The 12,808-nt window shown below is 45.2% G+C and overlaps 2 protein-coding genes across 2 annotated transcripts in view; both read right to left on the bottom strand.

Annotated features, from left to right (window-relative positions):
• The window catches only part of LOC133001923 (docking protein 2-like), a 9,319-nt gene extending 5,145 nt beyond the window's left edge, over positions 1–4,174 (bottom strand). The window contains 4 exon segments of the mRNA XM_061071636.1: positions 417–525; positions 1,893–2,060; positions 3,080–3,205; positions 3,448–4,174. Coding sequence (XP_060927619.1) covers positions 417–525; positions 1,893–2,060; positions 3,080–3,205; positions 3,448–3,507 — 463 coding nt within the window. The 5' untranslated portion in view covers positions 3,508–4,174.
• Positions 4,175–4,911: 737 nt separating this feature from the next.
• Positions 4,912–11,694, bottom strand: LOC133002042 (bile salt-activated lipase-like). The gene is made up of 12 exons (XM_061071777.1): positions 11,630–11,694; positions 11,353–11,500; positions 9,539–9,658; positions 9,060–9,257; positions 8,669–8,799; positions 7,986–8,093; positions 7,759–7,882; positions 6,744–6,930; positions 6,312–6,515; positions 6,030–6,227; positions 5,838–5,945; positions 4,912–5,139 (listed from the first exon to the last, which is right to left on the bottom strand). The coding sequence occupies exons 1-12, from the start codon at positions 11,687–11,689 to the stop codon at positions 5,040–5,042; spliced, it is 1,686 nt and encodes a 561-aa protein (XP_060927760.1). The 5' UTR covers positions 11,690–11,694; the 3' UTR covers positions 4,912–5,039.
• Positions 11,695–12,808: the final 1,114 nt, after the last annotated feature.

The raw sequence follows: 12,808 nt of genomic DNA, 5'->3' as shown, positions 1-12,808 counted from the left end.
CTCCTCCTCCATGTTAGCAGACGGGACATGGAACAAACTAAAAACTCAAAGTAGACGTTAAATGAATGTTTGTAAAGATGTTTCTGTCGTTTCAGTTCTTCTCTCTCTGAAGTTTGTTCAAGTGTTTCTCATCAGTTTGGTTTGAATCAGTTATTTAATGATATAGAAACATTTTGATTGATTGAGACGTGATGATTGACAGATGATTGACAGATGATTGACAGATGATTGACAGCTGATTGACAGATGATTGACAGATGATTGACAGATGATTGACAGATGATTGACAGATGATTGACAGATGATTGACAGCTGATTGACAGGTGATTGACAGCTGATTGACAGATGATTGACAGCTGATTGACAGATGATTGACAGATGATTGACAGCTGACACCAGCAGTGAGACACTTGTACCTGTTGGTGTGCCACTGTACAAGGAGTTGTCCTCCATCCCCTGGTCCTCCTCCACCCGGGTTCCTCTCTGCACGCTGCCTCGCCTCACGCTGGGCTCTGTCCAGCTCATCTGCACACACACCATTCATCAGTGTCACACAAACTACACAACAACAGTTACACACCCTACACTCACTGAAACCACCCAGCAGGGAGGTTCTTCACACGTCGGGTCTATTCGATCTCCTCACACTTTCTCTCCCCACTCGTAACCTTCTCTGTGTTACAGTTGAGTTCCGCGGCTCGTCGCTCACTTCCTGACTTTTTTGTCATCACAAAAACATAAAAAAATTTGCCTAATTTTTGATCAGGTGTCATATCCATATTTCAGTTTTTTGACTCGTTTAACAACAAACAAACAAAAAAACACAGATTCAAAAACTAACAAACAGCCGCTGTCATGGAAACAGTGAGAATGTTACAGTTTAACTGCAGGAGATTCACAACAACTTCAATAACAAAAACAACAAGAACCACTATTAGTGCGAGGATTTCAATATTTTAACTATAGGTTGTGTCTGACAGAATTCTAAACAAATAAAGATAGAAGCATTTCAAATTATATTTGTACTCTTTACAATAAAGATAGCAGTAGTTTTGGCTAGAAATGATGCCTTCACACAAATGATTTTAATAACTGTTGCTGCTTGGTGTTAATCATGAATCTTTTAATTGTTCTCACTTCTAACTTCTGTATTAAAGCGTAATTCCCTTCGATTCATTCAACATCATATAGAGTTCGAGCAGCTGTCTGATAAGTTCTGGAGGTCGGACCGAGCGACTTTGTTGACTTCATTTTGTGACGTTGTTTGGTTTCGAGGATCCGAATGTTTACACAGCCAGGATATTGTTTTGATGAAGCAGAAACATAATATTCTTTGCTCCACTGGACAACAGTTGTGCCCTCATGGCATCTGCTGGGTCGAGGCCTTTCAAGACGTGAACAGGTTGCCTAGCAACGATCAAAGGAGGAGGAGTCAGATTGGGAGTGTCTCCCTGTTCACTTCCGTATCTAAAAGCCAGGAGGATGGAAACGCCTGCGCACGAGGAGGAGGAGGAACGAAGATCTACTGTTATAGAATGGACAGGCGCCGGATGTTCGTGGCGCTCTGATACGACTCGTGTACTGGAAGCTCATCGCTGATTCATAACCTGTTCATTGCTTTGCTGATTCATAACCTGTTCATTGCTTTGCTGATTCATAACCTGTTCATTGCTTTGCTGATTCATAACCTGTTCATTGCTTTGCTGATTCATAACCTGTTCATTGCTTCCTAAATAAATATTTGATTGAACAAACCGAGTTCGGCTCATCTTCTCTTAAAGGATAAACGAACACGCCTGACAAGACTCTGAGACATCTCTACATGATTCACTCAACGTGTGTGTGTGTGTGTGTGTGTGTGTGTGTGTGTGTGTGTGTGTGTGTGTACCCACAGGGAAGGCTGTCTCACACAGTTTGTGTGTCCAGTCGTCCACCTGGTTTCTCTCTGCAGCGAAGACGTAAATCTTCTCTGTTGTCTCCACCAGGAACGGTCCCGTGTCTCTGGGACATCCGTCCACCTCCACCTCCGACACCCGGATACAGTCTGACAGACGGATCACCTAGGAGACAGACACAGGATGGTGTTACCTAGGCAACGGACTACAGTAGAGTCGGGTGGAGTCCATTAGAGTCCAGTAGAGTCGGGTGGAGTTGAGTAGAGTCGGGTGGAGTCCAGTAGAGTCCAGTAGAGTCCAGTAGAGTCTAGTAGAGTCCAGTAGAGTCCAGTAGAGTCCAGTAGAGTCCAGTAGAGTCTAGTAGAGTCCAGTAGAGTCCAGTAGAGTCCAGTAGAGTCCAGTAGAGTCGGGTGGAATCCAGTAGAATCGGGTGGAGTCCAGTAGAGTCCAGTAGAGTCCAGTAGAGTCTAGTAGAGTCCAGTAGAGTCGGGTGGAGTCCAGTAGAGTCCAGTAGAGTCCAGTAGAGTCTAGTAGAGTCCAGTAGAGTCCAGTAGAGTCGGGTGGAGTCCAGTAGAGTCCAGTAGAGTCCAGTAGAGTCTAGTAGAGTCCAGTAGAGTCCAGTAGAGTCGGGTGGAGTCAGGTAGAGTCAGGTAGAGTCCAGTAGAGTCGGGTAGAGTCCAGTAGAGTCCAATAGAGTCCAGTAGAGTCGGGTGGAGTCCAGTAGAGTCCAGTAGAGGCCAGTAGAGTCCAGTAGAGTCGGGTGGGGTCCAGTAGAGTCCAGTAGAGTCGGGTAGAGTCGGGTAGAGTCGGGTAGAGTCGGGTAGAGTCCAGTAGAGTCCAGTAGAGTCCAGTAGAGTCGGGTGGAGTCCAGTAGAGTCCAATAGAGTCCAGTAGAGTCGGGTGGAGTCCAGTAGAGTCCAGTAGAGTCCAGTAGAGTCTAGTAGAGTCTAGTAGAGTCCAGTAGAGTCCAGTAGAGTCCAGTAGAGTCTAGTGGAGTCCAGTAGAGTCCAGTAGAGTCCAGTAGAGTCCAGTAGAGTCGGGTGCAGTCCAGTAGAGTCCAGTAGAGTCGGGTGGAGTCCAGTAGAGTCCAGTAGAGTCCAGTAGAGTCGGGTGCAGTCCAGTAGAGTCAGGTAGAGTCCAGTAGAGTCCAGTAGAGTCCAGTAGAGTCCAGTAGAATCATAGACCTTCTTGTGCTCCTGTTGTTTGCGCAGACTTTTCTCGACTCCTCCATCTTTACAGTCAAAGAACTCGAGTCTGGAGATGGAGCACGGACTGTCCCTGTAGAGGGCGCTCCACACACGCCTCCACTTCTACACACAGACACACAAAGACAGTTACATTACTCACTTACTACACCCACAAATACAATGGTTCATATAAAAAAACAAAGAAAACACAACAAACAAATGGACAACAAACTAACAGATGTATTAAAAATACACACTGAGGCAAAACAGTAAACATTATAGATAATAAAAAGAAGACAGATGAAGGGTTAACCAATAACAAGCCTGTTAGCATTGTTAGCAGTGTTAGCATTGTGTGCCGGTACCTTTCCAAACCTCTGCTGCTGGAGGTAAAGAATCCCCTGCTTCCTGATGTCCTCGTCCATCACCACTCTGTAACTTCACCTCTTTCTCTCCTCCTCCTCTCCTCTTCACTTCTGTTCCTCTTCCTCTTCCCCTGTTTTCTTCTCTTCCTCTCCCCCTCTTCTTTCTCTTCTCCTCCTCCTCCTCTCTGCCTTCTCTCCTCTTGCTCTCCTCCTCTCCTTTCGTCTCCTCCTCCTCTCCTTGTCACTTCTGTTCCTCTTCTTTTTCTCCTCTTTCTGTTCTCCTGTTCTCTTCCTCTCCCCCTCTTCTTTCTCTTCTCCTCCTCCTCCTCTCTGCCTTCTCTCCTCTTGCTCTCCTTCTCTCCTTTTGTCTCCTCCTCCTCTCCTTGTCACTTCTGTTCCTCTTCTTTTTCTCTTCTTTCTGTTCTCCTGTTGTCTTCCTCTCCCCCTCTTCTTTCTCTTCTCTTCGTCCTCCTCTTCACTTCTGTTTCTCGTTGAAGCTTTTTCTTGTTCTTTTTAAAAACACTTCAAACTTCCTCTTTTAATCACTTCTTCCTGCTCTCAACTTCTGATTCCTCTCCTCTTTTCTCGCTCTTTAACTTTGTTCAGGGCGGAGAGCTTCATCCTCTCTATTCTTCTTCTTCCTCTTCTTCTTCTACTTCTTCTACTTCTTCGCCACATCCTCTTGTCTTTCTGCGGTGGGTGTGTTCCTGTACTTGTTCTAATCGTAGACCCACAGATTCTTCAAGAAGACTTCAGGGTTCACTTATTTAGTTTGGATAGTTCAGGTTGGGGGGGGCGAAGGAATGTGTTATTTCAATGAGTGTCCTCACTAAGATAGTAAGTACAAACGTGTGTGTGTGTGAGTGTGTGTGTGTGTGTGTGTGTGTGTGTGCTGTTTCCTGTGTGATTCAGAACTAACGAGTGCACAAGTTCGTTTCTCTTCTCTCTCTATCTTTCCATCTTCTTCTTCTTCTTCTTCTTCCCTCCTCGGGTTTCTGTCATCACTTCTTCCTTTATGCTTTTATTCAAACACCCCCTGGTGGTCATGTTGAGGCTGCAATGGTTTCTGCCTGTCTCTGACAAACGGCGGGGTTATGTTAGTACCAAAGAGTAAAAATACTCCATTACAAGTGGGACCCACAGACTATGACATCACACCTGAGCCTTTACTCTCACCATGTCTGGGCATTATCCAATCAGGAGCGGGCTGCAGATTGACAGGTGGGCTCATGGGTGACGTACGTTCAGCCTCTTTTATTTTGAAAGAAGAGATAAAAGCTCAGGTCAGAAGGTGATCAGGTGGTGTAACATGTTGTGTAACACGTTGTGTAACATGTTGTGTAACATGTTGTGGAGCTGAAGGAGGAGAAGCTGATCAGTTCTCACTGATCGATGGATTGATTATGAAATAAAAAACTCAGAGCAGAGTCCAGCTCCTTTTATTCAGAGAAGAACAGTGTTTAATTTCTTCACCTTGATTTATCAGTGAAGATTTACTATTGATATTTGTCTACTTTTATTAAATTCATATCATTCAGACATTAATAAACAATTCCAGTAGTTTATGATTGAAATCAGACTCTGACGTCGGGTCAGTTTCCCTCTTCTTCTTCTTCTTCTTCTCTCTTGTTGGACGGCAGGCGGCTGTAGGTTTGAGTCCAGTATCTGACGTAGTCTGATCTCAGGTCGTAGCTGATGAGACGAGATCAGTCAATCAATGTTAGTGCAAACTTTATTCACACATCACAATTTGTCTCATGGAGCCTTAAAGACTTCATCTTTAAACACAACAGCATGTAACACGCACAGCAGGGGGCGGCGTTCTGCTGAGACAGAGAATAAATACAACTCCTAGAGAAGAGGGTAGCAGGGCTCGTTTACAGTCGTTTAGGGTTAGTGCGGCAGATGTGACATCATGGCGTCTTTGTGTCGAGCGCTCTAAAACTTGTCGCGATGCTCGGTTGTGCGCCTCAGACTTTTTGTAACACGTGTTCATTTCAACATGGACGCCTTCAAGGAAGACTTTAGAATCCTCTCTACAAGTCGTCCTGCGGAGACCAGAGACGATCACATGGCTCTGAATCATCTGAAAGAGACTTCATTTGGTAAAGAGGAGACATTTTACCAACGATTTGACAGTCTTGGTTTCTTGTTACAATGTAGTTTACTTTCCTTCATTACTTGTGTCTTTCCACACACTATATTCTCTGTACGCCCACTAGTGGTTCGGAGTGTATAGCGACTCCATAACTGCAAACGCCCCTGTGCTGTCCGGTAGAACAGAGTGACTGTATCAGTATATCATAACACAAAGTGAAATACTAATCACGACATTAGAGTTGACTCCAGTGAAATAGAGGAGAGGAGAACCCAGTGGAAGTCAGAAGTACCTGACAGAGGACTTGCTGATCTGGTGGTTGATCAGCAGGTAGGGTCTGCGCTGCGTGGTGAAGGCCGGCCAAGCAGCCGGGACTCGACTGTCGCCTTTACTGGGATCACTGGACAGAAAGAGAACAGGCTGAGTGTGTGTGTGTGTGTGTGTGTGTGTGTGTGTGTGTGTGTAGTGCATGCTGGGAGTTTACCCAGTCTTGGCGAAGTTGGTCCAGTATGCGATCATGTGCTTGGACAGGTCCCGGTGTCGGGGGAAGTAGACCAGTGGGGTGGAGTAGGGTTTACCGAATAGGTATTGCAAGTCCTCTGCGTGCTCCGCCTCCACCCAGCGAGGGAATCCTGGGATACGTGTCTTCATGTTGAACAAGTAGGAGAAGGTACGAGCTCCACTGAGGGACAAACAACAGGAAAACAAACTTTTTTAAAAACATGTCCAGAACCAGAACCACAAGCATCCCCCACTCAGATCTGACCTGGAGTTGTTGGCATGCAGCTGGAGGGCGATCTGTGTGGGGACCAGGAACAGGAAGTCGGTTTCAATGTCTGCCACCGTCTTCTTCACCACATCCGGCTGTGGAAACGATCCCCAGTGTGAGGAGTAAGCCTCATAGGCCGAGGCAACGGCGGCACTCCCCTTTTCTTTTGTGAGACCTGCGAGGAGACCCCTCACGTCCTCGCTGAGCAGAACACAGGAGGAAACACATGGGACACATACCATTCATCATGTTCTCCATGGCAACAACCTCTCTGATGTCATAATCTCAAGTTGCAGAGTTCTCAGGAAGTCAGAAGAAAAGTGGATCTGGATTTACTCAAACCAGAACTCTGGTCACCTCAGATGACATGTTACTGTTCCTGTCGGACATTTTTCAAATATAAAAGTTCCCACGGTCCTCAGTACTCACACTGTGGTGTTTGCATTTTTTTGGTTGATGGAAGGAACGTCGACTCCGGCGAACATGTGTCCGTCCATGCTGTTGACTCCGGCCATGAAGTCGAAGCGAGCAGCGTGATGGAAGAGACGGCTCGGTTCATCAGGGATGAAATCACCATCCACCACCGGAGCATGTTCCATCAGATCCATAACCACACCTGCCGAGACAGACACCGGGTATATATATGCTCTGTATATAAAGACCTTCAGTGGCTGTATATAAAGATGATCACTAACTGTATATTAAGACCTTCAGTGGCTGTATATAAAGATGATCACTAACTGTATATTAAGATGATCAGTGACTGTATGTAAAGATGATCAGTGACTGTATATAAAGATGATCAGTGACTGTATATAAAGATGATCAGTGACTGTATATAAAGATGATCAGTGACTGTATATAAAGATGATCAGTGACTGTATATAAAGATGATCACTAACTGTATATAAAGATGATCAGTGACTGTATATAAAGATGATAAGTGACTGTATATAAAGATGATCAGTGACTGTATATAAAGAGGATCAGTGACTGTATATAAAGATGATCAGTGACTGTATATAAAGACCAGTGACTGTATATAAAGACGATCAGTGACTGTATGTAAAGATGATCAGTGACTGTATATAAAGATGATCAGTGACTGTATATAAAGATGATCAGTGACTGTATATAAAGATGATCAGTGACTGTATATAAAGATGATCAGTGACTGTATATAAAGATGATCACTAACTGTATATAAAGATGATCAGTGACTGTATATAAAGATGATAAGTGACTGTATATAAAGATGATCAGTGACTGTATGTAAAGATGATCAGTGACTGTATATAAAGATGATCAGTGACTGTATGTAAAGATGATCAGTGACTGTATATAAAGATGATCAGTGACTGTATATAAAGATGATCACTAACTGTATATAAAGAGATCTGCTGCCCTCTACAGGCGAGTTTTTGACCGTCCCTGCTGATCTGACCTTTTCCGAGAATGAGCAACACGTCGAGTTTTCCCGCCATGGTGAGACCGACCGGGTCGCTCATCTTCAGACACGTGAGCATGACGTCCTCGTCGCTCCTCAGACAGCCGACCTTACGGGCGATCTGCAGTGAGACACAGACGCCTCCATCAGGAACTGTGTGCAGAACAACACATTCACAACATGCCTGTGTGTCCAGGCCTGAATGCTCCAACGTGTCTGTGGACCTTCCTGGTGAAGGACATGGGGGTGGTCTGCAGGGCCCAGGGGCTGAGGGCCACACCACACTGGGAAATGGCTCTGCGAAATAACCCTTTACTGTAGGGGGACAGCATCTGAGGACAAAGACAGAGGCAAGTGAGACACTACCGACAGTTCTGAGCCTGTAAACGAAGACGAAGTCTCCACTTCCTCCAGAAATGAAGCCAAAATTTCTTTGATCCTAAAGCTGCCATCTTGTGTTTATGTCATCGTTTGCAACCAGATTCTGTTCAATTCAAACTTGAACAAACATCAGTTTGATAGAAACGACCTGAAATGACTGAAACCAACTTTCACAAACATTTAACGTCTACTTTGATGTTTATTTTGGACCATGTCCCATCTGCTGACATGGAGGAGGTTTGTGACCTATACGGCAGCCAGCCACCAGGGGGCGATCCTGATGATTGGACTCCACTTTTGGGAGCCATCAGGTCGTCCATCTTTATCAACGATGTGTGGTTTGACCACTAAAAGTTATTTTTGTTGCTTTTCTATCTTTAATAAATCAAATCTCAATTTGTTTTTTTAATTCAATACATTCTAACGGGTTGACTTTTGTACGTAACACTTTATGAATGTTCACATGTAAATACTATTGACTTCCTGTCTGTCAGTCACACAGCGTGGACTCTCTTTGTCCTCTGACCTGGAAGTTGACACTGGCGGCTCCGGCTGATTGGCCGAAGAGGGTGATGCTGTCGGGGTGACCTCCGAACGCCTCGATGTTCCTGCGGACCCAGGAGATGGCAGCGTGCTGATCCCACAGCCCGTAGTTACCTGAGAGGTCACAGAGGTCACATGGGGGGGGGGAATCACTGCAAAGCTCCGATTGATCGACCCGGAGAACTATGAAGCTAGTTTAACATCTCAGTGGTCACATGACGCTGGTCATCAACCCAGGTTCTACTCATCCAGATCTGGGTTTGTGCTCAGGGGCGGGGCTTACTGCATGTGACCAATCACAGACATGGAGAAGTTTGTGGATTTACAGCGTTCACGTTGTTGTAATAAGTTTGGTGGTGATGTCGTGGTCCCACCTGGCAGTCGGGCGTCTCCGGTGCTGAGGAACCCCAGCGTCCCGACTCTGTAGTTCACGGAGACGACGATGACTCCGCCCCTGTCGGCCATCTCCTTCCCGTCGTACAGAGAGTCTCCGAGGATGGCAGCGTCGTTAGAGGCGCCCAACATGAAGGCCCCGCCAAACAGGTAGACCATCACTGGGAGGTTGGTCGCCACTGGAGAGAGAGAGGGTCACTGCACTTCCTCTAACGTCCACCAGATGGTGCTGTAAACCATTTTAAGCACAGCCCGACACAGTGAGGACATCTCGTCCTCCCTCTCTCAAGGACTGTTTGAGGTCCCAGACTTTGAGTTAGGGTCAGAATAAGGTTTATTCATATAGTTTGGAGGGGGAGGGGCTAGGGAATGTATTATATCAATGAGTGTCCTGACTTACATAGAAGTAAAAAACATGTGTGAGTGTGTGTATGTGTGAGTGTGTGTCTGTGTTCCCTACATTTCCGTCCCTGTGGAACAAAGATGTTCAGGTAGAGACAGTCCTCGCTGCCTCGGGTTTTCGTCTGCAGCAGCGTCACCTGAAGGCAGCGATCCCGATACTTTGTGGCCTCCAGGATTCCTGGAAACAACAGAATCATCATCCCTCTCCTCCTGGAAACAACAGAATCATCATCCCTCTGCTCCTGGAAACAACAGAATCATCATCCCTCTCCTCCTGGAAACAACAGAATCATCATCCCTCTCCTCCTGGAAACAACAGAATCATCATCCCTCTGCTCCTGGAAACAACAGAATCATCATCCCTCTGCTCCTGGAAACAACAGAATCATCATCCCTCTCCTCCTGGAAACAACAGAATCATCATCCCTCTCCTCCTGGAAACAACAGAATCATCATCCCTCTGCTCCTGGAAACAACAGAATCATCATCCCTCTGCTCCTGGAAACAACAGAATCATCATCCCTCTGCTCCTGGAAACAACAGAATCATCATCCCTCTGCTCCTGGAAACAACAGAATCATCATCCCTCTCCTCCTGGAAACAACAGAATCATCATCCCTCTCCTGCACCAGGACGATGGGACAACCTGTCCTTCATTGTCTCAATAAACTGTCTCCTGCTCTTTACTTCACTGTAGCCGTGTCTCCGTCCTTCAGAGGACGCGTCTATCTGAAGGACGGAGACAATGTGGTCTACAGAGAAGTTCACTGATCGGTGTCCAGGTTATGGAGGAAGAAACATGACTTAAGTATAAATATTTCACTTTGTGAAATAGTATTAATATTAGTATTAATTTAAATAATAAATATGTCAGTCATATTTACATAAAAACAGATAGCTAACAGCATACTGCGCAAACTAACTTAAAAAAATGTACTTAGAAAACTTAATCAAATATCAACAAAAATAATAATATCAGCTGCTTGATAAACAAATTGACTTTGCTATACGCGTATCTTCCCCAGCAACAGTCCCTCATTGGCTATGGGCTTCGTTTCCAGTGACCCGGAATCGTAGATTGATCGTTTTCCACTGAACATATTTATTTATATTTTATACAACACACATGATTGTGAATTTTCAACATTGTAATTAATAAATTCTTAAATAAGTTATCATAGATAAGGTTAGATTTTTATTTAATTTTTTTAACACAAACCTTTCACAAGGGTGGGCGGCGCCCTAGCGCCCTCTACTGGCCAGCTGCAGGTGGTGTGCGCTCTGTCTGGGAGCACACACACACACAGGCGATTGCATCTGTCTGGATCGCTCAGTTGACCAATCCTGCTCGAGACTGAGGATGGGACCTCCTACCTCATTAACATATGGACACAGAAATACATAAATAAATAAATGTGGAAATAAATAAATGTGAAAATAAATACTGAAATAAATAAATCAATGTCTTAAATTTTATTTCCACATTTCTTTATTTATTTCTATCTTTATTTATTTATTTTCTGATTAATTTATGCATTTTTTAATTTATACATTTATTTAGACTCGAGTCATGTTTCCTCCTCCATACCATCAGCCCCCTGCTGTGACACAATCTGTCTTCATACCAGCCTCTTACTGAGACACAGCCTTGGTCTCACTCGTACCACTTAAGACTACACTACCCATGAGCCTCTGTGGCTGTTGCTGAGGAGACGACTCTGTTGACATCAGAGTGTAAATCCAACTCGTCAAAAGGTCAAAGGTCAACCTCAGATGTCAGCTGTACCACAGCAGAGGCAGACCCTCTCTGATTGGATGACACAGTGAATTGTGGGACTTGTAGTCCTGAAGTGTGAGATGTGTGAGAGTTACCGCTCCATCCAGGATGAGGTTTCGGTTTCTCCCACTTTCCAGGGACGTCAGCGAAGGGGATTCCTTTAAAGACGTCTACAGTCCTGAACAGACCCATCCGGTGACTCTGACCCTGCACCTGCCCCCCCTCCGTCTGCACCACACCCAGCTACACACACAGATCACAAGGGTTCAACTGGCTCTTGAATGTAAGAAATATTCTATTAACGTCACATTTTAAAAAGTCAAAAAGACCCTGAGTGAGTCCAGATCAGGACCTGAACCCCCCCGTGCTCACCTTAGCAGCGGAGGCTGAGTTCAGCCCGACGGCCAACACAAGCAGCAGCAGCAGCAGCATGGTCCTCCGTCTTTCCCGTGTGAGCGGAGGGAGCTGCTACTTATACTCTGCTCACTGGTGACTTATCTCCAGCAGGTCTCCAGTGAGAACTCATCCAGCTGCTGCACACACTCTGGGCTCTGCATGGCTGTGAGGTTGATGACTTAATGCATTCCCTAACTTAACCAACACAACTAAATGCATAACGCTGAACCTGATTCTAACCATAACACCAAGTCTTAACCCTCAAACAGGTCTTTGTCCCCAGGGAGGACCGGACCAATTAAGATTAAGATACATTTATTTATCCCAAACACATGCACAGACAAGCACAGGCACACTCATGCAAGGAGGGAAATGTAACCTCTGGTTTGAACCCATCTGGTTCAGGACACACAGAGCAGTGAGCAGCCATGTACGGCGCCCGGGGAGCAGATGTTGGGGGAGTAAGGTGCCTTGCTCAGGGGCACTAGACAGGGTAGGGAGAATCCTCTTGGATTGTTGGACAGATCAATCCAGGTTCGTCTTTTTGTTGTTTCTCCGTGGAGACGAACCAGAGACGAACCAGAGACCTTTTCTGCCCAGAGTCCAAGTTTCTGCCAACGCCTCTCCTTTTTTTTAAATTTTTTTAATGATTTTTATGATTTATGATCCTCTCAATGATGCTATTGAGCCAAAATTGGCCTCATACCTGTAGAAAGACGTGCACACACACAGACACACACAGACACACACACATACAAACACTAACATGTATATGATCATCTGGACCCTCTAGTATATATATAATATATACATGTATATGATCATCTGGACCCTCTAGTATATATATAATATATACATGTATATGATCATCTGGACCCTCTAGTATATATATAATATATACATGTATATGCGTCTCTTATCAAAGATTGTGGCAGCACAAGAACAGGATCCACAGAGGTCCTGGTGGACCCCAGCAGACACAGTCCGGTCTGGTACCAGGGTTCATGATGAGGCTGGGACAGCAGTCACTGAGAGGCAGAACCAGAATCACTATAAATATCTATAATAGTATAAATCATGAGCAGTGAAGACCTGTAAACAGATGTTCTCTCAGTTGGAGCTCGTTTTTACCACCGTCCCTGAAGGCGTGTTGCG

The sequence above is a fragment of the Limanda limanda genome, chromosome 5 (assembly GCF_963576545.1).
Source record: "Limanda limanda chromosome 5, fLimLim1.1, whole genome shotgun sequence".
Lineage (NCBI taxonomy): Eukaryota > Metazoa > Chordata > Actinopteri > Pleuronectiformes > Pleuronectidae > Limanda > Limanda limanda.
This window is presented reverse-complemented; position numbering and strand designations above follow the sequence as displayed.

Bases quoted from the DNA above. Each gene is read 5' to 3' on its own strand.
- LOC133002042 (XM_061071777.1), bottom strand. From the start codon at position 11,689: ATGCTGCTGCTGCTGCTGCTTGTGTTGGCCGTCGGGCTGAACTCAGCC. The intron at 8,094-8,668 runs GTCAGAGGACAA...CTTTGTCCTCAG, and splicing joins CCGCCAGTGTCAACTTCCAG to ATGCTGTCCCCCTACAGTAA. The intron at 6,931-7,758 runs GTCAGATCAGCA...CTGTCTCGGCAG, and splicing joins GTTGCTCATTCTCGGAAAAG to GTGTGGTTATGGATCTGATG.